The sequence below is a fragment of the Salmo salar genome, chromosome ssa17, assembly GCF_905237065.1.
Source record: "Salmo salar chromosome ssa17, Ssal_v3.1, whole genome shotgun sequence".
NCBI classification, from domain to species: Eukaryota; Metazoa; Chordata; class Actinopteri; order Salmoniformes; family Salmonidae; genus Salmo; species Salmo salar.
This window is the reverse complement of record NC_059458.1, coordinates 3,692,501-3,718,804: the sequence shown is the minus strand read 5'-3', so window position 1 is coordinate 3,718,804 and position 26,304 is coordinate 3,692,501. Positions and strand designations below refer to the sequence as shown.

Below are 26,304 nucleotides of genomic sequence, written 5' to 3'. Positions count from 1 at the left end.
GAGCTACAGTAGGATGGTCGTTTTAGAATGGGTAAAACACTGGATTACAGCTAACCCTCAACATTGGTGGTGATGTGTGTATTCTTACGATACAGTGGCAGGTCCTGCAGTTGTCAGTGGGATGGAGGAACTCTTGTCCGTTGGGGTACTCTTTCCCAGCGTAGCTACACCCTGCAAAAAGGGTGTTCTTTACTTAGACATGGTTTGACACTATACACGTGTGTGTGTGTATGCCTACGTGTGTGTGTGTGTGTGTGTGTGTGTGTGTGTGTATGCATGCCTACGCGTGCGTGTGTGTGTGTGTGTGTGTGTGTGTGTGTGTGTGTGTGTGTGTGTGTGTGTGTGTGTGTGTGTGTGTGTGTGTGTGTGTGTGTGTGTGTGTGTGTGTGTGTATGCCTACGTGTGTGTGTGTGTGTGTGTGTGCGCATGCCTGCGTGCGTGCGCGCGCGTGTGTGTGTGTGTGTGTGTGTGTGTGTGTGTGTGTGTGTGTGTGTGTGTGTGTGTGTGTATGCCTACGTGTGTGTGTGTGTGTGTGTGTGCGTGCGTGCGTGCGTGCGTGTGTGTGTGTGTGTGCGTACCGTTACAGTTGTTCTGGCAGCAGGTCCCTGGGAGGGGGGTGGTGCAGTGAGGCCGGGGGCATTCTGATGCGTGGCAGTCAACCCTCCCTGACACACACACACACTCCTCACACACACTCACCGGGCTGGGGAATACCTCGCCGTCCACAAACACACGGTTCTCAAAGGAACAGTCTGGAACAAACACAAAGGCAGAAATACACTTAGACAACACAGGTGTTTTGCATTTACAAGGTTAATATATGTGGGTGTTAATATATGTGTGTGTGTGTTTTAGGCGAAGAGTACCTGGGCATTTAGGGCAGCACTCTCCGTGCGGTGTGTGTGTGTTGGAACAGTTCAGGGGGGGACAGGCTCTCCTCACACACTGCACCGTACCCTCCTGGGGAGTGGGGGTAGGACCATGTTATGCAATTTTATGTTGCAGTATGTTATGTGTGTGTGTATGTTTGGCTGTGTGTGTGTCCTCTCACCAGACAGGTGCAGGTATGACAGGGCTGGTCGGGGTGTGTAAAGGTTTGTCTGTTGCTATAGATACGCTGATGGAAGGTACAGCGTTCACACTCTGCACAGCACAAACCTAGAGAGAAAGGAAAAAGAGAATGGAAAAGAAAGATAGCCATTTCAAATAAATACACTCAGACAGACATGCACACTCACACAGTCTTACCGGTGCTCTTGGTGGGGTGTGTGCAGGCAGTGGGGGGACAGTGTGTGTATGTACACACCACTTCTCCGTTTAGACAGGTACAGCTGGAGCAGCCCTCGGCCTGCCACTGAGAACCCTCCTCATACTTCAACCCCTCCAACACACACACTATAGAAAAAAAAAGAGAGGGGGGGGGTGTAGGATTGATTATGTCAAGATATATTCCTGTCTTTATCTCTGGTATGTATAGGATGTTATCAATGTTGCAAAATAATATGTGGTACCTTTGCAGATGGGGCAGCAGAACTGGGGGTCATTGATGGGGTTGGAACATTGGACCGGAGGACACCTCTCCTCTTGGCACCTCACATTTCCATCCTGATACACACACACACACACACACACACACACACACACACACACACACACACACACACACACACACACACACACACACACACACACACACACACACACACACACACACACACACACACACACACACAAACTTATGTTTGTTTGTTAGTATGTGCATCAATGTGTGTATGTCTATCTGTGTGTGTGAGTTCAGACCCACCTTGCAGCTGCACTGGACACAGGGTCCACTTCCAGCTGGGTTAAAAACGTTACCATTAACGTAGACTCTCCTCTCGTACTCACACTCTGCAGAGACAGACACACACACACACAGAGGTGGGATGGATAGGTAGTGGTGAAGGCTAGAAGTTAGAGTGTAAAGACTGCGGCAGGCTGAACTCACGATCACAGGTGGGACAGCACTGTCCTCTAGGCGTCGCAGGGTGGCTACAACGCAGAGGAGGACATGATGCATCCATACGCTCACATGACACCTCTCCAGCCTATTGGTAAGAGAGATACATATCACATGACAACTTTCCAGCCTATAGGAGAGAGAGAAACGCATCAAATGACACCTCAACAGCCTATTCATAGACTTCCAATATGTAACTTTTTTGTTGTGGCCATACTGATTCCCGACTTGAACACGCCCACACACACAGTCAGTACTCACAGAGCAATGGCAGCGGAGACAGGGATCTGTCCTGGAGGGGAACATCAACACCTGAGAGTCATACTCACACTGCTCACACCTAGAACACACACACAGGCGAAAGATGATGTATATTTAACTACATGTGCTACTACAGCTACGATACTGGAGGTTTTATGTGTGTGTTACCGTGGGCAACAGTCTCCGGGGCGACGGACAGAGTTGGGACAGGAAATGGCAGGGCAGGGTCGAGGCGAGCAGAGGACATCTCCATTCTGAGGAGAGAGAGGAGAAACACACACACACACGTCAGGGTCTGTTTTAGACACATACTGAATGCACAAATATTTGACATACAGAGACACAGAGCTCTCTCACAGTCTTACCATACACACACACTCCTGACAGCGCTCTACACTAGGGACCTGGGCTCCATTCAGGAAGTCCTGGCCATTCATTCTGCAACCTGAAACACACATAATCACACACTGTCACTGTATACTCAATTCTACGCACACACACACACACACACACACACACACACACACACACACACACACACACACACACACACACACACACACACACACACACACGCACGCACGCACACGCAGACAGGGTGTCTCACCGTGGCAGACTGGGCAGCAGGTATTGGGTGGTGCGGAGGAAGGGTTCCGACATGGAGGGCTACACCTCTCTGTCTCACATTTAACAACACCCTCCTGGCAAAAGTTAAAGGTCAGGAAATTAATCTACAGTAAAAGTACATTCCTGTCAGCACATGAAGCCATCTCTAGTGGATTATGAGAAATAGAAAGAACAAAAGAGAGAGAGAAAGAAGGAGAAAGAAAGGAAGCAAGTGAGAAAGAGACTCACCTGACAGTAACAGAGACTACAGGGGTTTTCTGATGGTCTCCATTTAGCTCTGTCGTGGTAATGGATGCCTGTATGGATACAACCTACAGACACCCATCACAAATAAATGCATATGTCAGTAATAAGAACACATGATTGCTTCTGTCAGAGTGTATGAATTAAACAAACCTCTACAGCGAGGGCAGCACTCTCCATGAAGTGTCTCCTGTTCAGAGCAGTCGATGGGGGGGCAGGAAGGTGGGGAACACACCATACTACCCTCCTAGCACATCCCACAGAAAGAAAGAGCAAAGAATCCTAATTTAGTCAATGTATGTAAGTGTTGAAGTGTATGTTGGTACGTACTGTATGTGTCAGTGTATGGCAGACATATTCACCTTGCAGGTGCAGGTCTGGCAGCCGTCAATGGTGTTGATAGAGGAATTATAGGGACGACCATCTAACTTACACCCTACAGACAGAAAGAGAGAGAGGTTAGGGAGGTGTGTGTATGTTTGTTCTGTGTACTCGTATCTGTCCATGTCCACATGCTAGCAAGTATGTGTGTGTTTATGATGGGTGTGTTTGGGTGAGTGTCTAGTTGTCAGCAGTATCTATCTGACAAACAATCAGACCTAAGAATAAATAATACCCTGGTAATTGGAATGTGTGTTTCTGTGTGATATCCCTCCCTCCGTCCCTCTTTCTCCCTCCCTCCCTCCCTCCCTCTTTCTCCCTCCCTCCCTCCCTCCCTCCCTCTTTCTCCCTCCAACTCTCTATCCCTCTAATTCTCTCTCCGCTCTCTCCAGAACATCTGGCTTTCCTCTTTAGTAATGACACAACAGCATGCTGCTCATATAACACACACACACACATGCGCACACACACACACACACACACACACACACACACACACACACACACACACACACACACACACACACACACACACACACACACACACACACACAGAGAGAGATGTTTTACAGCTGTAACCATAAACAGAGGTGCCTGCCGTGGTACAGAGTTAGAGACTGCCCCGGTGAGTACATTAACACACAATTGACTTGTCAGAGCAACAGTTTGTGTGTGTGTGTGTGTGTGTGTGTGTGTGTGTGTGTGTGTGTGTGTGTGTGTGTGTGTGTGTGTGTGTGTGTGTGTGTGTGTGTGTGTGTGTGTGTGTGTGAGGCAGCCCACCAACTGTGCCAGAAAGCATTTCCGCCACTCATCCGAGCATGCAGGCCAACGCAGAAAGATCAAAGAGTGTATGAGTGCGTGTTTGTGTCTGCATAAGAGTGACTGACTGTGTGTGTGTGTGTGTGTGTGTGTGTGTGTGTGTGTGTGTGTGTGTGTGTGTGTGTGTGTGTGTGTGTGTGTGTGTGTGTGTGTGTGTGTTCGGCTGGATGCCATCAGAAACAATTAAGAGAGAAAAGACGGACAGAAAAGAAAGATGGACAGAAAAAACAAGAGGAGACAAAGACAGTAGACAGAGAGGCTGGGGAAAGAAAAAGAAAGACTGATTAAGACAGAAGATAAGAGAGAGAGGTAGGAATGAGAGAGTGTGAGGGATGGAAAGAGAAATGAAGAGAAGACGGAGAGAGATAGAGGGGGAGAGAGATGGGAGAGAGAGAGAGAGAGAGAGAGAGAGAGAGAGAGAGAGAGAGAGAGAGAGAGAGAGAGAGATTGAAGGCATAATATCATGTTTGCAGTACATTCCAACAGGGTCGTTTCTATAGGGAACATGACAGAACAGAGACCCATTCGACATATACCGGCCTACTGTGTGAATATGTGTGTGTGTGGAAATGGAACTTGCTTGAAAAGTAAGTAACCTTTTCATTTCTATAGGAAACATGACAGAACAAAGACACATTTTACGAATACCAGGGTGTGTGTGTGTGCGTATGTGTGTGTGTATGTGGTGAATATCATGTGGTGGGTAAACAGCGTAATAGATGAAGAAAAGCAGCAAAAAGAACACTAGAAACATTCACTCCCTTTATCTAATACAGTGTGGTACATTGATTACACCTCCTGATATCTAAATATCTCCTACTTCAGTTAAATATTCAAAGGAAGTGCAACAGGGTGTGCAGGCTTTCATTCCAACCCATCATCAACGTGTATTCCAGAAAGAGAAAAGTGTCCTATCTCCAGACTTGGTAACCCGCCTTGGTAATGAAAGCTCTAATGTCGAACTGCATTAGTTTTTCATGACAAAAAGCATTTTCTAGTCATCTTCCACTAAGCTGAATGACATGGGCGCCGGTCAGCACTGGTTACCAGCCCTGGCAGATGACGTACGCTCCGGTGGTTGGGTCAAGCCACTCAGTAAAGCAGGAGCCACAGTTCCGCAAACGACACTCAGCCATCGGGTTACCAAGACAACGTGCTTCACGGCAGAGGTCAGGGCAGGTCAAGGGGGCAGAGCCAAGAGGACAACCGGAGAACCAGTGTAGTTCAAAACAAAACCTACAACACACACACAAACCTATGAGAAGATACAAGAACAACTTCTACTCTAAAGAGATATATTCAATACTCATTGGTTGCTGTTTACATCCCCTCTCTAATTGACCGATGGTTACCTGCTGTCTGGGGTGATTGGCAGCCAAATGTCCCGTCCCCTCTGTGACATCACCTTGTGGGTGTAGTAGTTATCAGAATGCTTCTGTCCTGCCCACTCCCGCTCCAGCTGACCAATCAGGGCTTGGCTCTCCTCTTGATCCAGAGCCATCCAATCCTGCAAAGGCCAGTGCTGAGGCAGGGCTGTGATTGGAGAGCAGGTTCTTGTAATGTGGTTAAGAGTGTGTTGATTGGTTGAAATTAGCTGCTGTTGGGTGTGGTAGTAGAACCGTAGGTAGTGCGGTCCGTTGTAGAACCAGTTACAGCTGTCCTTATCGTAACCGTCTGGTCGAAATCCAAATGCATCAAAACCACCCCGGTCCAAACCAAAGGGGTCGAAACCATAAACACTGTAGCCACTGTCGCTAAAGAGCTCTGACATAACCTTCTCTCTTTCTCTCTCCTCCTCCTCTCCACTCTCCTCTCTCACCTCACTCTCCTTCTCTTTCTCCCCCTGAGTCTCCTCTTCTCTCTCCTCCTCCCTCATAAACAATCCATCCCAGCGCATCCCGAACCATGTAACATTGTGGCGGTCAAACCCATAGCGGTTGTATCCAGAAATGTCATAGCCCTCTTTGTCGATGTGGTCACGGTCCAAACCATCCCTATTGTAACCAAGCCGGTCCCAGCCCATGCGGTTGAAACCTTGTCTGTCATATCCATTGCGATTGTAACCACTGTGGTCAAAGCCATCATAGCCTTGTGCATTGTAATCATAGGTGCTATGTTTATGGTTGTTTTGTGTATCTTGTCTCTTTCTGTGATAGCTGGCAGTGTCTTTCGCTCCTCTGTGGCGGCCCTTCCCTCTTTCGGCAAGGAGTGATGATGTCACATTGCAGGGAGCTCCGAGGGTTATGGGTACATACACCACACACAGTTGTTCCCGTGAAGACATCACATCATCAGGAGCAATGCCGAACGGCTTCATCTTGACGTGGCGCTGCCTCACCGGGTACTGGGTGTGTAGGTGAGTGTGCCCATGAGCTTCTTCATGAGTGTGCACGTCTCTGTGCCTGTCCTGCCAGTGTGTCCAGAGCTTGTCGATGAAAGCGGCGTGTGAGAGGTAGAGGGGGGTCATAGGCGGCCAGAGGAGAGGCCATGTGGCCCCCCACCCAGAGCCTAAATAGCCCAGACAGCCCCTGCAGAGCCTGGGAGAACAACAGGAAGTTTCCCTGGGACAGTAGCCTCTGGACGCTCACCGCGTCAGGCACAGACACCTGCTGAGACCAAGGGACAACGTCAGAGGAAAACATGACAGACAAATAAAGATCACTTTAATGACCTTTAGCAATGACATACAGTAATCATTTCATAGTGAATACATCTTCAAAACATTGTAAAATCATGAGGCTGACCGAGGTGTTGAAGCTCCGTCGTAGACAGGGGGACCAGTGGAACCGTGCAGACAAGCCCTGGAAGGAGTGGTGGGGGACACAGCCTGAGACAGAGTTGCTCTCTTGCTCTCCATCCCCCTCACTCGCTCTATCCCTCTCTTCATCCCTTTCCCTCTCGCCATTCCCCTCTCTCTCTCCGTCTCCTCCAAAAATCTCGGCCTGCCAGACAGCTGAGGTCAAAAGATCCCCAGAGTCGACCGTCCACTCGAAGTACGGAACACCCAGTTGGCATGACGACACAGCCTGGAGCTCCTGCTCCACCACCCGCAGGAAGTAGCGCTGCCAGGGCAGGAAGTAGGTGTGGCCACCAGCCTGAGGGGAGAACTCAGCTCTCAGCTTGGTGAAACCGTCCCATACACCTACAGAAAAACCAACATGAAAACAAGACTGATCCAAGGTATAATAGAGAACAAATCTCAGTTAGCTGTACACTTTGGTAGTAAAGAGTTGTATATGAGTACCTGGCTAGTAGAGTTAGCTGTAAAAGTGTATCTAGCTAGTAGAGTAAGCTGTACAGTGTACATAGCTAGTAGAGATAGCTGTACAAGTGTACCTAGCTAGTAGAGTTAGCTGTACAAGTGTACCTAGCTAGTAGAGTTAGCTGTACAAGTGTACCTAGCTAGTAGAGTTAGCTGTACAAGTCTATCTAGCTACTAGAGTAAGCTGTACCGGTGTACCTGGTTATTAGAGTTAGCATTAGCTGTAAAGGTATACCAGGCTAGTAGGGAGTTAGCTATACATGTGTACCTAGCTCGTGGGGAGTTTGCTATACAGGTGTGCCTAGCTAGCTAGGGAGTTAGCTATACAGGTGTCCCAGGGTTTCCGTTAGGGACATTTCACCGGAAGCATTTTAATTTAAAGCTGTAAACGGATACCAGAGTAGTAGGGTGTTAGCTATACAGGTGTACCTCGCTAGTAGGGAGTTAGCTATACAGGTGTACCTAGCTAGTAGGCAGTTAGCTATACAGGTGTACCTCGCTAGTAGGGAGTTAGCTATACAGGTGTACCTAGCTAGTAGGCAGTTAGCTATACAGGTGTACCTAGCTAGTAAGGAGTTAGCTATACAGGTTTACCTAGCTAGTAGGGAGTTAGCTATACAGGTGTACCTAGCTAGCTAGGGAGTTAGCTGTACAGGTGTGCCTAGCTAGCTAGGGAGTTGGCTATACAGGTGTACCTAGCTAGTAAGGAGTTAGCTATACAGGTGTACCTAGCTAGCTAGAGAGTTAGCTGTACAGGTGTACCTAGCTAGCTAGGGAGTTAGCTGTACAGGTATCCAGGGTTTCTGTTAGGAAGATGTGGCGCGAGACATTTGACCGTCAGCCTTTTAATTTAACGGACATTTGAAAAATTTACCAGACCCATATGAATTGGGTGCGTAACCTGATTAGGGCGTCCACCCACGATGCTTAGAATGACAGAAATCACATTTATGTTTATTTATCTTATCAGAACATGCAACTAGAAGATGCAACGGCGATGTCCTTCTAACTGAATTCGCAAGTCGGTTAGGACATCTACTTTGTGAATGACACACATACTTTTTCCAACAATTGTTTACAGACAGATTATTTCACTGTATCACAATTCCAGTGGGTAAGAAGTTTACATACACTAAGTTGACTGTGCCTTTAAACAGCTTGGAAAATTCCAGAAAATGATGTAATGGATTTAGAAGCTTCTTTTAGGCTAATTGACATCATTTGAGTCAATTGGAGGTGTACCTGTGGATGTATTTCAAGGCCTACCTTCAAACTCAGTGCCTCTTTGCTTGACATCATGGGAAAATCAAAATAAATCAGCCAGGTCTGGTTCATCCTTGGGAGCAATTTCCAAACGCCTGAAGGTACCACGTTCATCTGTACAAACAATAATACGGAAGTATAAAAACCATGGGACCACGCAGCCGTCATATGGCTCTGGAAGGAGACGCGTTCTAGAGATGAACGAACTTTGGTGCAAAAAGTGCAAATCAATCCCAGAACAACAGCAAAGGACAATGTGAAGATGCTGGAGGAAACAGGTACAAAAGTATCTATATCCACAGTAAAACGAGTCCTATATCGACATAACCTGAAAGGCTGCTCAGCAAGGAAGAAGCCACTGCTCCAAAACCGCCATAAAAAAGCCAGACTACGGTTTGCAACTGCACATGGAGACAAAGATCGTACTTTTTGGAGAAATGTCCTTTGGTCTGGTGAAACAAAAATAGAACTGTTTGGCCATAATGACCATCGTTATGTTTGGAGGAAAAAGGGGGAGGCCTGCAAGCCGAGGAACACCATCCCAACCGTAAAGCCGGGATGTGGCAGGATCATGTTGTGGGGGTGCTTTGCTGCAGGAGGGACTGGTGCACTTCACAAAATAGATGGGATCATGAGGGGAGGAAAAGTATGTGGATATATTGAAGCAACATCTCAACACATCAGTCAGGAAGTTAAAGCTTGGTCACAAATGGGTCTTCCAAATGGACAATGACCCCAAGCATTCTTCCAAAGTTCTGGCAAAATGGCTTAAGGACAACAAAGTCAAGGTATTGGAGTGGCCATCACAAAGCCCTGACCTCAATCCTATAGAAAATATGTGGGCAGAACTGAAAAAGCCTGTGCGAGCAAGGTGGCCTACAAACCTGACTCAGTTACACCAGCTCTGTCAGGAGAAACTGGTGTACCTACAGTAGCTAGTTAGGAGTGAGCTGTAAACAGGTGTACCTACAGTAGCTAGTTAGGAGTGAGCTGTAAACAGGTGTACCTACAGTAGCTAGTTAGGAGTGAGCTGTAAACAGGTGTACCTACAGTAGCTAGTTAGGAGTGAGCTGTAAACAGGTGTACCTAGCTGGTTGGGAGTTAGCTGTACACAGGTGTACCTAGCTGGTTGGGAGTTAGCTGTACACAGGTGTACCTAGCTAGTTGGGAGTTAGCTGTACACAGGTGTACCTAGCTAGTTGGGAGTTAGCTGTACACAGGTGTACCTAGCTAGTTGGGAGTTAGCTGTACACAGGTGTACCTAGCTAGTTGGGAGTTAGCTGTACACAGGTGTACCTAGCTAGTTGGGAGTTAGCTGTACACAGGTGTACCTGGCTGTGCGTAGAGCCTCCTGATGGCTCGTTGGTACTGGCGTCTCTCTTTCAGGGTCAGGTCTCGTATCTCCTTCCGCTGTGTCAGTTGACTACACCCACACTGCACCGCTCCGCTTTGATCACACAAACACTCTTCACAGCCATGCCTGAACCCCTCCCCGTAGCTCCATGGCAGGCTATGGTAGAGGCAGCCACAGGCGTGGACGCAACCCACCTCAGAGCAGCGCTGGCCGGGGGAGAAACTCACAGCCTCTCCCTCTCCCTGCAGGTCCCTGACCCTGGCCTGACAGGCTGACACAGACAGGTACTCACAGCTGTAGGTGAAATCAGCATCCGTCCCGTCAAACCCACTAGCATTTTTCTCTCTCCCTCTCTCCTCCTTTCTTTCTCTCTGCTGGTCTGGCCTGGTCAGGTTGAACCACTGGTAACCAAAGTGATCAGATCCGTCCTCCTCCAATGTCCTCTTGTCAGTTATTTCTCCAAACCATGCCTCTTCCTCCTTTTGGCCCCTTCCACTCTGCTCCTGGTTGGAGGTTGTGTTGTATCCATGGCGACCATTGCCCTGGCTGTCGTAGCCAACGAGAGGGCTCGGTTTGGGCAGGCGGAAGCAGCAGGCTCCCATCATGCACTGCTCCTGACAGGCCTCGAGGGAGCGGAAGTTGTTGTTGCTGTTTCCTGTGCAGAACAGGAAGTGGTCACAGCGGCCATGGGCGGGGCTGAAGGACCAGCGACGCTGAGGTGAACTCTGACCTCTACAGCTGCCCTCTGGACGGGGCTGCCAGCATGCCTACACACACACACACAGCGCCTTTTACCCTCCCTAACCCAGTGCAGAATTCTCCATTAAACATCAGGACAATGCTAGTCTAATGTTAGGCATTAAGTACTGCAAAGCAGTGGTGAGTTTCCAGAAAACCTTGTTGCTAAACTGGAGTTTTTCTTTCAACAACCTAGCTGCACCAGGCATGAGAGAGAAACGGACTCCAACATCTCAGAAGAGGTAAGGTTTTGTCTTTTCGTTTAGGCAGTTGCTCGTAATTAGCTGGAAGGCTAAAGAGATTATCCCTGAATCACTACGAATTGTGTGGTGCAGACCAATTTATTGGATGCGTATGACAGCACCCCGAAGTGCAATAAGTATGAATGTTCTGACTTCTGCAGAGGCCGCTTTGCTGTAAATGCTATATGGCCACTGCAGATCTCAGATTGACCATAAATCGACTTTCAGAGTAACTTGGGTCTCAGTCCTTGAGAGAAAAGTACAACTTTAGCTATGAAGGCTTTGGAAAACTCAACCCAGATTGTTTACCAACACAGCTCTAACTATTATACAGCACTACCCCACAGCAGATCACTACACACTATTTACATCTCAGGAGAAATCTACAACACTAACTAGCATGCAATTCTACAGCAATGCAAAACTCTAGAAAACACAGCTCTGCAGTGCACACACAACTCTACAACACAACTCTACAACACAACTCTACAACACAACTCTACAGCACAACTCTACAGCACAACTCTACAACACAACTCTACAGCACTACTCTACAGCACAACTCTACAACACAACTCTACAGCAGTGGTTTTTAACTTGTGGTATGCGGAGGTACTGCAGGTGGGCCTCAATTGTTTGAATTCGTTTTTCTTCCAAAAATAATAACATAATGTTGTTATAAACAATTTCACAAATTGTTTAACAAACATCCATCTTGGGGCCTCCTGAGTGGCACAGCGGTCTAAGGCACTGCATCGCAGTGCTAGAGGCGTCACTACAGATCCGGGTTTGATCCCCGTGCTGTGTTGCAGCCAGCCGCGACCGGGGAGACCCATGAGGCGGCGCACAATTGTCCCAGCATCGTCTGGGTTAGGGGAGGGTTTGGCCGGCCGGGCGAATGCACGCTGACTTCGGGTCGCCAGCTGTACGACAGATTGGTGCGGCTGGCTTCCGGGTTAAGCAAGCAGTCTGTCAAGAAGCAGTGTGGCTTAGCGGGGTCATGTTTCCGTCTGTCAAGAAGCAGTGTGGCTTAGCGGGTCATGTTTCAGTCTGTCAAGAAGCAGCGTGGCTTAGCGGGGTCGTGTTTCGGAGGATGCATGGCTCTCGATCTTCGCCTCTCCCGAGAACGTACGTACGTACGGCCGTTGCAGCGTTGGGACAAGACTACCAATTGGATATCACGAAAAAGGAGTAAAAAGGGGTACCCCCCCACATTTGTTTTTACATCCATCTGTAATAATAAGCCTTTAATCTGTTACATTCGCTGTAAAAATTTACTCTAAATTTGACCGCTAAGATATTTTATGTAAAAAAAGATTGCGACTCTGTAAATGGTGGTCCTCAAGACAGTGAAAAAGTTGTGAATCGCTGCTCTACAGTACTCACACACATCTTTAGAAAACACACAGCTCTGCAGGACACAGGAAAACTCTACGACACACACAACTCTAGAAAACACACAGCTCTGCAGGACACGGGAAAACTCTACGACACACACAACTCTAGAAAACACACAGCTCTGCAGGACACAGGAAAACTACGACACACACAACTCTAGAAAACACACAGCTCTGCAGGACACGGGAAAACTCTACGACACACACAACTCTATAAAACACACAGCTCTGCAGGACACAGGAAAAACTCTACGACACACACATCTTTAGAAAACACACAGCTCTGCAGGACACAGGAAAACTCTACAACACACACAACTCTAGAAAACACAGCTCTGCAGGACACAGGAAAACTCTACGACACACACATCTTTAGAAAACACACAGCTCTGTAGGACACAGGAAAACTATACGACACACACAACTCTAGAAAACACACAGCTCTGCAGGACACAGGAAAACTCTACGACACACACATCTTTAGAAAACACACAGCTCTGTAGGACACAGGAAAACTCTACGACACACACAACTCTAGAAAACACACAGCTCTGCAGGACACAGGAAAACTCTACGACACACACAACTCTAGAAAACACAAAACTCTATAAAGTGGTGTCCAAACCTGTCAGAGTTCTGACCCACCTCAAGCCTGTCAAATGTTCTGCTGACCTGTTAGATAAACCAAGCAGCCACAAGGATCACACAAGAATCACACCAACACACTCCACTAGTATGGTCAAGTTTTGTCTAGTCTAATACACTAATCTAGAATAGTTTAAATGTCTATTCTATGTGGTAGTACCTGTGTTAGCTGTGTTTCACAGTATGTCCCGGTGGTATAGGGGGGCACAGGCAGCGGAACCCAGCAAGGTCAGAGGTCAAAGAGACACACACACCCCCATTACGACAGGGGCGGGATTCTGGGGGGCAGCAATGTATGCCTCTGTTTGTTTCACACATTGGATGCTTGTGTGGGTGAGTGTTGTTTGTGTCTTGTGCATGTGTGTGTGTGTGTGTGTGCACATATTCATAAATCGTTGCCTCCACTCCCAAAAATCTGATACTAATACCAGATATACGGTACAGTGCCTTCGGAAAGTATTCAGAGCCCTTGACTTTTTTCACATTATGTTAGGTTACAGCCTTATTCTAAAATTGATTAAATCATTTTTCCCCTCTTCAATCTAAACATAATACCACATAATGACAAAGCAAAAACTGTTTTTTATAAATTTTTGCTAATTTATAAATAAAAATAAAACTGAAATATTACCATTTACATAAGTATTCAGACCCTTTACTCAGTACTTTGCTGAAGCACCTTTGGCAGCGATTACAGCCTAGAGTCTTCTTGGGTATGATGTTTTTACAAGCTTGGCACACCTGTATTTGGAGAGTTTCTCCCATTCTTCTCTGCAGATCCTCTCAAGCTCTGTCAGGTTGGATGGGGAGCATTGCTGCACAGCTATTTTCAGGTCTCTCCAGAGATGTTTGATCGGGTTCAAGTCCGAGCTCTGGCTGGGATACTCAAGAACATTCAGAGACTTGCTCCGAAGCCACTCCTGCGTTGTCTTGGCTGTCTGTTTAGGGTCGTTGTCCTGTTGGAAAGTGAACCTTCACCCCAGTCTGAGGTTCTGAGCACTCTGGTGCAGGTTTTCATCAAGGATCTCTCTGTACTTTTCTCCTTTAATCTTTGCCTCTGACTAGTACCAGTCCCTGCTGCTGCTGAAAAACATCCTCACAGAGTGATGCTGCCACCACCATGCTTCCCAGACGTGATGCTTGGCATTCAGGCCACAGAGTTCTATCTTGGTTTCATCAGACCAGAGAATCTTGTTTCTTATGGTTTGAGAGTATTTAGGTGCCTTTTGGCAAACTCTTTAGGTGCCTTTTGGGCCTATCATTGAGGAGTGGCTTCCGTCTGGCCACTCTACCATAAAGGCCTGATTGGTGGAGTGCTGCAGAGATGGTTGTCCTTCTGGAAGGTTCTCCCATCTCCACAGAGGAACTCTAAAGCTCTGACAGAGTGACCATTGGGTTCTTGGTCACTTCCCTGACCAAGTCCCTTCTCCCCCGATTGCTCCAGCTCTAGGAAGAGTGGTGGTGGTTCCAAACTTCTTTGATTTAAGAATGATGGAGGCCACTGTGTTCTTGGGAACCTTGGGACATTTTTTGGTACCCTTCCCCAAATCTGTGCCTCGACACAATACTGTCTCGGAGCTCTACGGACCGTTCCTTTGACTCATAGCTTGGTTTTTGCTCTGACATGCACTGTCAACTGTGGGACCTTATATAGACAGGTGTGTGCCTTTCCAAATCATGTCCAATCCATTGAATTTACAACAGGTGGACTGCAATCAACATCTCAAGAATGATCAATGGAAACAGGATGCACCTGCGCTCAAAGCAAAGGGTCTGAATATTTATGTAAATAAGGTATTTCAGTTTTTATGTTTTTGCCTTTGTCATTATGGGGTATTGTATGTAGATTGCTGAGGATTATTTTATTTTTTATCCATTTTAGAATAAGGCTGACACATAACAAAATGTGGAAAAAGTCAATGGGTCTGAATACTATCTGAAGGAACTGTAAAGTATATAATGGAGCTACATATTTTAAATCGGATCATCTTTGAGAACTAACAATCACCAAAATAAAAACAAACCAAAAATGTCCTGGGGCCCCCATTGATTTTGTTATATGTTTGAGTGACTCAGATAACATAAGAACACGGCAAAATCCACAGGGCACACACTGGTTGAATCAACGTTGATTCCACATCATTTTAATGAAATGACGTTGAACCAATGTGGAAATACATTGAATCGATGTCTGTGCCCAGTGTGAAACCATCGCAAAATGTGTAGAATTGCAAGAAATTTGCTTTAAAACTGCATTTTTTTTTCATCTTAGCCCCATGAAACTATGAAAATGTATCTCTGCCCCATGGCTAAATGTGTAGATTCCCCACCACCCGCACTTACTTTGCACTGCTGCTGAAACAAATCCTAGTGGGAAACACTGGTATGCCTGTGTTTGTGTTTGTGTATGTGCAGTACGGTACCGACCGTCAGTAGGAGCAGAGCAGGTGACCTGTCCAGAGGTGCAGGTACAGAATGTGTTCCGGTGCGTCTCCCAGCGATGCCCCTCATCCACCTGTCTCCCCTCCCACACACACCCACGCCTCACACACTCACACCCCTCCAGATACTGCACACGCGCCTGCAGGTCCACATTCTACACACACACACACAGACACACACACATATAGTCAATAGTCAGCCTTGCGTGAATAAGGATGAGTATACCTCAATTGACCATTGAAATCTTTAAAAAACATCACATTATATTACATGACTTTGCTGTGGCTACCTGGGCCTTGATCATGTCCAGCATGCGCTCCAGGCCCTCTAGCCTCTCCTCCAACCCCCTCAGCCTGTCCTCACCCTGGGACTGAGAGACAGGTTTCACCCCATGGGGTGCTGGAGGACCCAGAAGCACCCCACCTCTCTGGGGCTGGTCGCCCTGGGGATGATGGGGGTGGAGAGAGGGGTTATGTGGCTGGTAGTTGGCTATATCCTGCTGAGGTTCCAGCCCAGGTCCACTGTCAACCCTGTCTACTGGAGCAGAGTTATTGAGCTGGGCATGGGGAGGGCCGTGCAGAGAATCTGAGAAAGAGGGGAAGGGTGAGGGGAGAAGAACAGAAAAAGAGAGTGAGTGAGGGGGGGGATGAGGGGAAAAGTGAGAGAGTGAAAGAGGGAGGGAGAGGAGGAAGCCAGTAATCAGTTGATCTAATACAAAAACAGTAGTTAATCCGTCTGAAAATGTGAATTAACAGTCAGACTCTAAACTTAGAACTCATAAATAAACAACCTATAGGAAGTAGCCGGGGGACCACAGATAATATCTACACTTGTCCCCAGAGCCCAGAGCGCACACACACGCACGAGCATGCACAAGAGGACACACACACACGAGCACACATGCCCACACACACACACAGCATATGTTTTACTATCCTTGTGGAGACCTAACATTTATTTCCATTCAAAACACTATTTTCCATAACCCCTAACCATAACCCTAACTCCTAACCCCAATTCTAACCCTAACTCTAATTGTAACCCTAACCGTAAAGCTAACCCCTAAGCCTAAAATATCCTTTGTCCTTGTGGGGACCTGGTAAATATCCCACGAGAGAGAAATGTCCTTGTTTTACTATTCTTGTGGGGACTTTTGGGGATTTCCACGAGGATAGTAATACAAGCCCCCCCCGTACCTGTAATGTTGTCACAGTGCCACGGACGCCTCTGATACGCTCTGGTAGAGATCTCAGCTGTCTGCACATAACCCTACAGAGAGACAGTGATGGAGCGATAGAAGGGGGGAGAGAGAGAGAGCGAGAAAGAGAAACCGTTATCGAGTGCATACTTGCATGTGTGTACATGTGAATATTTGTATGCGAGTGTGTTTACTCACAGTGAACTTGCTCTCCATGTCACCCTTTGTGCTGGCCAGTGTGATGACTAGGTCTGGGGGCAGCTGTAGTTTGACTCTCTCCTCTTTGTCTCTCTGTATAACCACTGCATCTCTACAGTCCACAAACAGAGACACACGGCCAGCCTCCAGGGCCAGGGCCAACCGCACCCAGCCTCCCCCAGAGAAGGGACTTCCTCCTGGGAACAGTACACTGGCAAGTCCCTGGCCTTCCGAGCCAGCCTGGTGGTCTAGACGCAGAGATTTGGAGCGGGTAGAGGAGTAGAGTTGGAGGAGGGGCGAGGATGAGGAGGAGGAGGAGAAAGAGAGCAGAGTGCCACTGGAGTCTGCACCCTGACGTCCCATCAGGTGAATTCCCAGACTGCCTCTCAGTGAGGAAACAAGGTAGTGGGAGTATTGTTCAGGAAGGGTCAGGTGAGGTGAGCGGGGGCGGAGTTTGTAGGCCTGGGTTCCAGGCCACTCCCCCTGGACTTTGGATACACCCTTCAAGGGGCGGGACATGTTGAGAGCCTCCAGTAGGTCGATCACTGAGGGACAGACAAGACAATTAATGAGAATTGACAGAAAGATCAACAAGCGGGCCAGTCAAAATAAGCACACACACACACACACACACACACACACACACACACACACACACACACACACACACACACACACACACACACAGTCAGGTTGGCTAATACACACTCATGCTTCAGACTATGTCTGATACGACATGACAAACAGATTTTGGGGTCTGAAAGAGACAGAGCCACCAGAAAACATGTGGCGAGACAGATTTTGCCCACCAATTTCAAAGCAGCATCGCCGAATGCGTTTATCAGACATTAATTAGTTCACATCATAGAAAAACGTTTTGCAATGGAAAAGAAAGCAGGTAACCCCCATGCTCGTTGTGACAGGTGGATTCACAGTGGTCTCCTAGCTACAGCCTATACAGAGCCTCATCAACTACTGTTCGGTTACACCAGCACCTCGTTGTTTAACTCTGCACTTGGTTTCTTTCTTCGATCACGCTCCTCTCCGGTCTGTGGAATCTGACTTGCAGCTGTGTTATCTAGTGGAAGAAATGATCTGCTGCTGCTACCCAAGGCCAAGGGATACTGAAGTTCCTGAAAAGGTTAGTCAGCCAGTTTGTTAGTCCAGTAATGTTTGTTGGCATATTATTTTATTTCCACTACTTGTAATTTTTTACAAATGTTTGTGGTGCAAATTTCACTGTCTTAAAAGTAAAAAAACGTCAAACTTCTGCCACAGAGCAGTCTACACAGACAATATAAACACATTTATCCAACCAAAACAGATTGATGGCTAATGCAGAAAGAGATCATTTATTTTCTAGCACCACCATAACTTTCCCATATATAGAGAGACAGCCATAATGGTGTCAGTCTTTGATCTTCTTGGCCGTCCTGTGACACCAGGTGCTGTAGCTGTCATGGAGGGCAGGCAGTGTGCCCCTAATGATGTTGTGGGCTGACCACACCACCCTCTGGAGTGCCCTGTAGTTGTCTGTGTGAAGGAACCATTAGGTCATCAGTTATGTGCATGCAGAGGAACATAAAGCTTTTGACCGTTTCCACTGCGGCACGTCATTGAGGATGGGGGGGGGGGTGCTCTCCCTCTCTGCTGTGTCCTGTAGTCCACGATCAGCTCCTTTATTTTGTTGACGTTGAGGTAGAGGTTATTTTCCTGGCACCACTCCACCATGGCTCTCACCTCCTCTCTGTAGGCTGTCTCGTCATTGTTGATAATCTGACCTACTACTGCTGTGTCGTCTGCAAACTTGATGATTGAGTTGGCCGTGGCCACGCAGTTATGGATGAACAGGGAGCACAGGAGTGGGCTGAGTACGCACCCCTGTGGGGCACCCATGTTGAGCATCAGCGTGGTGGAGGTGTTGTTGACCACCTTCACCACTTGGGGTCAGCCCATCAGGAAGTTCAGGGCCTAGTTGCACAGGGAGGGGTTCTGTCCTAGGGCCGAGCTTAGTGATGAACACTACATAGGTATTTGTCTTGTCCAGGTGGGATAGGGCAGTGTGCAGTGCAATGACGATTGCTTCATCCTTGGATCTGTTGGGGTGGTATGCGAATTGTAGTGGATCTAGGTTGTTGGCTAAGGTGGAGGTGATATGGTCCATAAATACCCTCTCAAAGCACATCATGATGACAGAAGTGAGTTCTACGGGGCAATAGTCATTTAGTTCAGTTACCTTAGCTTTCTTGTGTACAGGAACAATGGTGGACATCTTGAAGGAAGTGGGGACAACAGACTGATTAAATATATGGATTTTACAGGCAATCAGTTCCTACAGTGAGCACCAGGGAACCAACTTCTGGTGGGCCAAATCAGAGAGGAAGAGGTGAAGCGAGAGAGATAACTGGGCCCAAAATCTGTCTTCTCCAGCTGGTGGCATTTTTTTTTCTCGCACCAAGCGAGGACTTTTTTTATGATGGTCAATGAGTGTTGAATTTGGTTAACAAAAAATGGAATGGCTTATTTGCTATGTGTAATCAAGAGAACCATTGCGCTCTCCCAGAAGCTTGAGTGGTGTGTAAATACTGCAAATTCAGACAAAGGAAGTGGTGTAATGAACAGGGGATACCTAGTCAGTTGTACAACGGAATGCCTTCAACTGAAATGTGTCTTCCGCATTTAACCCAACCCCTATGGCAGCTGGGGGCTGCCATAATCGACATCCACGTCTTCATTCTCAGACGTTTCGGCTTTACAGCCTTCTTCAGTGTTTAGGTACAATTTTATTTTAATTCAAAACAGCATTTGTAAATGTGTGCCTTATTGCTATGTGTGCCTTATTTGATTGAATATAAGTTTTGTAATGTTTAGATTGCTACGAGTATACTGATATAAATAGGACACATTGGCTAAAATGGTCCCACCTGATCTAGCCTCCTCCTGACTGCCTTCCATTTTTTAAGAAATGTATTTTCATTGTTAGAGTGGCCACTAGAGTATCTGGTCAATATAATGGATAATCTGCGGCCAAATGGAGACCAGGACAACAACACAAGGTTAGTGGTTTTATGACTTGCACATACTGTGTATAGTGTTACATGTAACCCTGCCTTGTTACAGAGTCCACTGTGTAAAGTGTTACATGTAACCTTTTCTCACATAAAGCTTACATAATGAATAATTGCAGAAAAGCACAGTGATCAGATGAACAAATAATACATTGAAACCTGTCTTTTTTTATTTTTCAAATCTACTGCTTAACATTGTGTGTATGTATAGAGTTAATGTGACATTATAACCATTCTTTGCATAACATTCAGCCCTGCTAAGTAGTTCACTAAACTACAGAGTACTGGATGTTGTCTATTGAAGTGGTTGTCTCTGGCTCTTTTGATATCAGATTCAGAATGAATAAAAACAAGGTTTCTGGTAGTTTGAAAGGGTTTCATTCACCTGAGGCCAGGAGTGTTTTCAATTCACATGACCCAACAAGAAAACCCCCTGCCCTATAGTCATAGCACAGATGAAAAGGGAAGCTATCTAAAATAATACTTGTTTTTCATAGCCTACGGATAGGACCCAGAGTTTTACCTGACCAAGTCATGAGATCACTTTTAAACCCGTAGTGCCAGATCTGGATAGAGAGGTAGAGAGAGAGAGAGAGACTGTGCAGTCTACACACAGTGTCAATGTTCCAATGATGTAACTGATCCTAAATTAATGCAAAAGTAGTCTAACATTTCAACACAGTCACCGATTAATGAGATACAATGACTAACAGATCCTGGCAGACATTTAATCTTATCATCAAATCATGTTACACACATACACCGTGCAACCTAACCATTGTTCTGAGAAACAGTTTTGCGGGAGTCAATATCGTATTCACATACCGTTCTCATGGTTTTGATCTATAGGGTGGGCTCGAAGGGACGAACACACACTCAACAACACACACAGCAGGGTCTTCAGCCAGCGGACCTCCATTCCCCCACGGCTGGTTGTGATTGTGTGAACACCTCGGCAGAAGTTCCCCTTCGGTTCACAATTTGCGCGCCTCAAATCCGCATGAAAAGTTACTCCATAGTAGTGACAAGGAATTTAAATAGCCTAGTTAAATGCGATAATTTGACATTCAAATCGATTCATTTGAGCCGTTAATTTGACAAACAAAGAAGCACCAACAAGTTACGTCCTTATTCCAACACTGTCTTTCTGAACTGCGTCCCTCCGGACTTCAGCTCCTCTTCCCTGATGTCAACGAGCGACGCGCGTCACAGAAACACGAAACATCTGGATGCAGGCAGGATCTCTATCTCGAGGGAGGCTATACGGACACGCCTGGTGCATACGAGTTTAGTGGGGACGAACGGATTCGGTTTAGTCATTTTTGTCAGACGTCCTAATGAGCCCTCCACAGCTAGGTAGTTATACTAGTTTATGCTTGAGGCTAGAATTTAAAACTTGTCTTCCGAAGTCAGGACTTGAGAGTGTTCAGAATCATGTAGATTTTATCAGACTTCAAAAGCAACAAATGTGCTTTAGCTGTCACACTGGCTTGGTATTATCTATCTAGCTACCCACTGGGCACAGACTTCATTTCAATGTCTAGTTTTGACTTACATTTGGTTGAGTTGTCAACTAACGTCAATTCAACATAAAACCAATAAAAAAAATCACCATGTCATTGGATGTATGTTAAAAGTTGGGTGAAATTATACGAAATTCCCTTAAATTGCTAACTTTTTTCAAATCCATTCAATTTTCCACGTTGGTTCAAGGTGATCACATATTTTGGGGTTGTTGAAATTACATGAAAACAACGTTGATTGAACCAGTTTTTGCCCAGTGGGTTACTACAGGACAGCAGTGCTCAGCAAGCAGAACTCGGGCGCAAGGACACACTGTGCACCTTGTGTTTCCGGCAGCGCAAACTCTCCTCATTGAGCAGCGGTAGCCAGTAGGCCTACCCACTGGGCACAGACATCAAATCAACGTCTATTCCACGTTGGTTCAACATCATTTCTATGTGGAAACAATGTTGTTTCAACCAGTGTCTGCCCAGTGGGTAGACTATCAACCCAGTATCAGAGATTATTGTGAAATTATTGGAGATTCGTGACAGGCACGTGACAGTGAATTTGAATCACAGATAAAATCAAATCAAAGTTTATTTGTCATGTGCGCTGAATACAACAGGTGTAGACCTTACAGTGAAATGCTTACTTACAGGCTCTAACCAATAGTGCAAAAAAAGGTATTAGGTGAACAATAGGTAAGTAAAGAAATAAAACAACAGTAAAAAGACAGGCTATATACATTAGTGAGGCTATAAAAGTAGCGAGGCTACATACAGACACCGGTTAGTCAGGCTGATTGAGGTAGTATGTACATGTAGATATGGTTAAAGTGACTATGCATATATGATGAACAGAGAGTAGCAGTAGCGTAAAAGAGGGGGTGGTGGGTGGCGGGACACAATGCAGATAGCCCTGTTAGCCAATGTGCGGGAGCACTGGTTGGTCGGCCCAATTGATGTAGTATGTACATGAATGTATAGTTAAAGTGACTATGCATATATGATAAACAGAGAGCAGCAGCAGCGTAAAATGAGGGGTTGGGGGGGGGGCACACAATGCAAATAGTCCGGGTAGCCATTTGATTATGGCTTGGGGTTAAACACTGTTGAGAAGCCTTTTTGTCCTTGACTTGACACTCCGGTAGCGCTTGCCATGTGGTAGTAGAGACAACAGTCTATGACTGGGGTGGCTGGGGTCTTTGAGAATTTTTTGGGCCTTCCTCTGACATTGCCTGGTATAGAGGTCCTGGATGGCAGGCACCTTAGCCCCACTGGGCCGTACGCACTGCCCTCTGTAGTGCCTTGCAGTCAGAGGCCGAGCAAGGCAGTGATGCAACCAGTCAGGATGCTCTCGATGTTGCAGCTGTAGAACCTTTTGAGGATCTCAGGACCCATGCCAAATCTTTTTAGTTTCCTGAGGGGAATAGGCTTTGTCGTGCCCTCTTCACAACTGTCTTGGACCATTCTAGTTTGTTGTTGATGTGGACACCAATGAACTTGAGGCTCTCAACCTGCTCCACTACAGCCCCGTCAATGAGAATGGGGGCATGCTCGGTCCTCCTTTTCCTGTAGTCCACAATCATCTCCTTAGTCTTGGTTACGTTGAGGGATAGGTTGTTCTTCTGGCAGGTCTCTGACCTCCTCCCTATAGGCTGTCTCGTCGTTGTTGGTGATCAGGCCTAACACTGTTGTGTCGTCTGCAAACTTAATGATGGTGTTGGAGTCGTGCCTGGCCATGCAGTCGTGGGTGAACAGGGAGTACAGGAGGGGGCTGAGCACGCACCCCTGGGGAGCTCCAGTGTTGAGGATCAGCGTGGCAGATGTGTTGCTACCTACCCTCACCGCCTGGGGGCGGCCCGTCAGGAAGTCCAGGATCCAATTGCAGAGGGAAGTGTTTAGTCCCAGGATCCTTCGTTTAGTGATGAGCTTTGAGGGTACTATGGTGTTGAACGCTGAGCTGTAGTCAATGAATAGCATTCTCACATAAGTGTTCCTTTTGTCCAGGTGGGAAAGGGCAGTGTGGAGTGCAATAGAAATTTCATCATCTGTGGATCTGTTTGGGTGGTATGCAAATTGGAGTGGGTCTAGGGTTTCTGGGATAATGGTGTTGATTTGAGCCATGACCAACCTTTCAAAGCACTTCATGGCTACGGACGTGAGTGCTACGGGTCTGTAGTCATTTAGGCAGGTTGCCTTTGTGTTCCTGGGCACAGGGACTATGGTGGTCTTCTTGAAACATGTTCGTATTACAGACTCAATCAGGGACATGTTGAAAATGTCAGTGAAGACACCTGCCAGTTGGTTAGCACATGCACGGAGTACACGTCCTGGTAATCCGTCTGGCCCCGCAGCCTTGGGTATGTTGACCTGTTTAAAGGTCTTACTCACATCGGCTACGGAGAGCGTGATCACACAGTTGTCCGGAACAGCTGATGCACTCATGCATGCCTCAGTGTTGCTTGCCTCGAAGCGAGCATAGAAGTGATTTAGCTCGTCTGGTAGGCTCGTGTCACTGGGCAGCTCGCGGCTGTGCTTCCCTTTGTAGTCTGTAATAGTTTGCAAGCCCTGCCACATAAGACGAGCGTCGACGCTTTGCCTGTTTTATGGTTTCTCGCAGGGCATAGCAGGATTTCTTGTAAGCTTTCGGGTTAGAGTCCCGCACCTTGAAAGCGGCAGCTCTAGATAAAAAAAGTAGATGACTTAAAACCTCTCTGGGATAGCGGGACACCTGTCGACAACTTCCGGTGAAATTGGAATAAATAATAATTCAAATAAATAATCATAAAAATTATGTATATTAAACATCTAGGTACATACAAGTGTCATATATATATATATATATATATATATATATATTTAATATATATATATTCTTCCTCGTTAGGGAAGAAACAAGCCTGAAACCTTGAACAATGACTGTTGACATCTAGTGGAAGCCATAGGAATTGCAATCTGGGAGCTGGAATTGCATATGACCCATAGCTTTCCATTGTAAGAGCATGGGCTCTCAAAAAAAAAAAATTCTGGTTGGTTTTTCTTTGGATTTTCTCCTACCATATCAATTGTGTTATAGTCTCATGTTTTCTATCCAATGGTACCAATTATATGCATATCCTGGCTTCTGGGCCTGAGTAACAGGCAGTTTACTTTTGGCACGTCAGTCAGACAGGATGTGGAGGAAAATAGACCCTAGCCTGAAGAAATTTAAAACAGAAACAATAGGAGGGAGGTTGGTCGGAGGATGGGTAAGCGTATAACGCAAACATCTAGCAACCCAAAGGTTGCGTGTTCGAATGTGAACATCTAACAAACCAAAGGTTGCCCGTTCGAATCTCATCACAATCAACTTTATAATTTTAGTTAATTAGCAACTTTGCAATTACTTACTACTTTTTAGCTACTTTGCAACTACTTCGCATGTTAGCTAACCCTTCCCCTAACCTTAACTATTTAACCTAACTCCTAACCTTAACCGTAACCCTTTAACTACTTAGCTAGCATGTTACCTAACCCTAATCTTAACCCCTAAACCTAACCCTAACCTTAACCCCTAACAATCACTTTAGTTTTAGCCACCTAGCTAGCAACAAATTGGAATTTGTGTAATGTACACGAATGCGTTATGATGAAAGAAAATCGTGTAATACACACAAAATGCATTGTGATCAAAATTGTGTAAAAATTGACTTTTTGGTGTTCCGGTCACACATTTTGAATAAGTAATTTGGGTCTATTTCACAAGAAGCTGTGATAGTGTGTTGAGACTGTATCACAGTGACATCCAGATAGTTACTACCATATTACAAGTTATTTCTCGTGTAGGCTGTTAACTTACTCTAAATATAATCACCTCCGATGGAACAAATTGGTGACTTTAGCTACCGCCTGCAACATGTGATACAGCTGCCCAGCGGGAAGCATCAACACAGCATCAAGCATCAACACAGTTGATCTGGTCATTCACACCGGCTTGTCATTAAGTTAGCTAATTGGCATGTCACGGTGGCATCAAGATTCCAGATGGTGACCAATACTATAAGTTATTTCTCCCTCGCCCATTAAAATAAACATCACTTTCTTTTACAAGTTGTAACTTTATGTTCGTATTCTTAAATTGTATTATTTCTTATTGTTGTTGCATTGTTGTGAAGGAACCTGCAAGTAAGCATTTCGTTGGACGTGTATACCATGTGTATCCTGTGCATACGACTAATAAAACTTGAAACTAGCGCCACCGCTGTTGTCGTTGCCAGGTAGCCAGCATAAACTAGCTTGCTGGGAAGGGCTCATCAGGACGACTGACTGAACTGACTGAATCCATTCGTTTTCACTTGGCTCTCAGCTGCGAGACAAACAAGTCATCAATTTGGGCACAAGGCATGTCTGTATATCCTCTCCCCTCTCGCACGCAAGCGCACACCCATGCACGCACGCACACACACTTCGCCTGAAGGTAAACTCCCTCAAACTTCTAGCCATACCATGAGCACACCGAAAGTCACAACACTAAGCACTGTGTGGGTTAACTCGCACAGAGCAGAAGAATTAGCCCCCCAAAAAACATTTTCAATGAGAAAAGTATTTCATAATTGGTGTCTAGCATTTGGCTAGACACATTTGTATGGGCTGTTTTTAGGGTCACAAATAACTCTGAAG

General features: G+C 46.3%; 1 protein-coding gene across 1 annotated transcript in view; it reads right to left on the bottom strand.

Moving 5' to 3' along the window:
• LOC106561243 (kielin cysteine rich BMP regulator) overlaps window positions 1-21,360 on the bottom strand; it is a 39,473-nt gene extending 18,113 nt beyond the window's left edge. The window contains 20 exon segments of the mRNA XM_014124978.2: window positions 89-171; window positions 579-752; window positions 867-960; window positions 1,052-1,158; window positions 1,249-1,395; window positions 1,512-1,605; window positions 1,805-1,890; window positions 1,988-2,087; window positions 2,261-2,339; window positions 2,429-2,514; window positions 2,626-2,705; window positions 2,868-2,961; window positions 3,116-3,198; window positions 3,284-3,377; window positions 3,493-3,566; window positions 15,659-15,827; window positions 15,963-16,258; window positions 16,870-16,942; window positions 17,070-17,614; window positions 20,963-21,360. Of these exon segments, the coding sequence (XP_013980453.2) occupies window positions 89-171; window positions 579-752; window positions 867-960; window positions 1,052-1,158; window positions 1,249-1,395; window positions 1,512-1,605; window positions 1,805-1,890; window positions 1,988-2,087; window positions 2,261-2,339; window positions 2,429-2,514; window positions 2,626-2,705; window positions 2,868-2,961; window positions 3,116-3,198; window positions 3,284-3,377; window positions 3,493-3,566; window positions 15,659-15,827; window positions 15,963-16,258; window positions 16,870-16,942; window positions 17,070-17,614; window positions 20,963-21,056 (2,652 nt within the window). The 5' untranslated portion in view covers window positions 21,057-21,360.
• Between the last annotated feature and the right edge of the window lie 4,944 nt (window positions 21,361-26,304).